The sequence below is a fragment of the Salvia splendens genome, chromosome 14, assembly GCF_004379255.2.
Source record: "Salvia splendens isolate huo1 chromosome 14, SspV2, whole genome shotgun sequence".
Classification (NCBI taxonomy): domain Eukaryota; kingdom Viridiplantae; phylum Streptophyta; class Magnoliopsida; order Lamiales; family Lamiaceae; genus Salvia; species Salvia splendens.
This window is the reverse complement of record NC_056045.1, coordinates 24,244,907-24,246,626: the sequence shown is the minus strand read 5'-3', so window position 1 is coordinate 24,246,626 and position 1,720 is coordinate 24,244,907. Positions and strand designations below refer to the sequence as shown.

The window sequence follows — 1,720 nt, the reverse complement described above, 5'->3', positions numbered from 1 at the left end:
GCCAAGCTGCCTAACTGTTCATTCTCAAATAGTCCCACAGTTTCCTACATCAATAAAATACTCAAATTATTTGCCACAAAAAAAGGAGATTTTTACTGTTTGGATAATTAATTATATCAAAAACATAATAGCTGAGAAAATTCATCACACCTTTAAATTCCACTGTTTCCCTTCCATTTTTTTTATCACACTTCTGCAAACATGCCAATAAACCACTGGCTATCCCCGGACCCAAAAACCCAATCGATCCCCACCACCGCAGCCAGTTTCTGGCCCGGTGCCGCCCTCCCAGACGCCGTGCTCCGCAGCCAGAGCACGGCGTTCTGCCTCAGCCTCAAAAATGAAGACGAGGATGAGCTTCTGATCGAGGATCCGGCGGCGGCGGTGGCGGTGGCGATGGAAGATGGTGCGAAAATCCAGGTGTCGAAAGAGCCGTTGTTCGAGAAGCCCTTGACGCCGAGCGACGTCGGGAAGCTGAACCGGTTAGTGATACCGAAGCAGCACGCGGAGAGGTACTTCCCCTTGAACGGCGGCGTGGAGAAGGGCCTGCTGCTGGGCTTCGAGGACGAGGCTGGGAAACCGTGGCGGTTCCGATACTCGTATTGGAACAGCAGCCAGAGCTACGTGCTGACCAAGGGGTGGAGCCGCTTCGTGAAAGAGAAGAGGCTCGATGCCGGTGACATCGTCCTCTTCGCTCGCCACCCCAACGACCTCGGCCGCCTCTTTATTGGATGGCGACGGAGGAGTGGGCAAGAGCCTGCTCCCCCTCCGCCACCGTGTGTCGGTGGTTGGAGTGGCCAGCTTTACTCTGCCAACTACTCTTCTAATTCTTCTGCATCGTACACTGGCTGCCCTCATGCAGGTAACTAAAAAAGAACATATTTTCAATTAATATTCTTTAATTAAGAATATTCATTCATATTTTAGATTGTCAATTAATTTGAAAAAAAAAACAAAAAAAAAAATCTCGGCGGCGGATCATGATAGTAAATTAATTTGATTATATTGCAGAGACTAATGTAAAAGAAAGAAATGGGAATTCAAAGAGGTTGAGATTATTCGGGGTGAACCTAGAGTGGGAGGAGGAGGAATCGACTTCGGGTTCGGGGAAGGGTCAAGTCGAAGAACAGGCATACCATGAGTACTACTCGAGCCATCGTCGAGCCGGTCACGCGGTAAGCTACGGCGTGTGTGATTCGACAAATATTTAAGTCACAAGTTATGAGAGTTGGTGGTGATGGAGATGTGACTGGTACAATTTCCTAGTTTAATTTAGTTGTTGTTTCCCTTAATCAAACAGTCACGATTTCTGCACATATAGATGGGAATTATATTGTGGAATAGTTACTGCCTTTAATTTAGACAAGTCTGATCAATTATTTCTGCTCAAACATGATCTCAATCAAGGTACTAGCTAGTTGTCAACTTGAACAAGTAATCTTCCGTTGAACAAGGAAATAAATACACATTCAACTTATATCTAGTAGGAGTATTTATTACTACTACCTTTTCTTTCATCTTCTCTAATGTACTATAAATAATGGTATAAAATATTTCTTCCCATATCAAATGAAATCATCATCTATAAATATATTATATATTCTGTTATATACTGCAAATTATGCGTGTAGGGTTGTGATCAATGTCGAACCAATTTTAAAGACCGAACTAGAGACCAAATCTGGGCCATTAGATCTAGTTTTTTTGATGAGATGTGCTG

The 1,720-nt window shown here is 43.9% G+C and overlaps 1 protein-coding gene across 1 annotated transcript; it reads left to right on the top strand.

The window, feature by feature from the left end:
* LOC121764719 (B3 domain-containing protein At2g36080-like) lies at positions 1-1,479 on the top strand. The gene is made up of 2 exons (XM_042160733.1): positions 1-862; positions 1,012-1,479. Exons 1-2 carry the CDS (start codon positions 202-204, stop codon positions 1,209-1,211), a joined length of 861 nt encoding a protein of 286 aa, XP_042016667.1. The 5' UTR covers positions 1-201; the 3' UTR covers positions 1,212-1,479.
* Positions 1,480-1,720: the final 241 nt, after the last annotated feature.

Coding starts and splice junctions, on each gene's coding strand:
- LOC121764719 (XM_042160733.1), top strand. CDS start 202: ATGCCAATAAACCACTGGCTATCCCCGGACCCAAAAACCCAATCGATC. Junction 863..1,011: donor CACTGGCTGCCCTCATGCAG/GTAACTAAAAAA, acceptor ATTATATTGCAG/AGACTAATGTAAAAGAAAGA.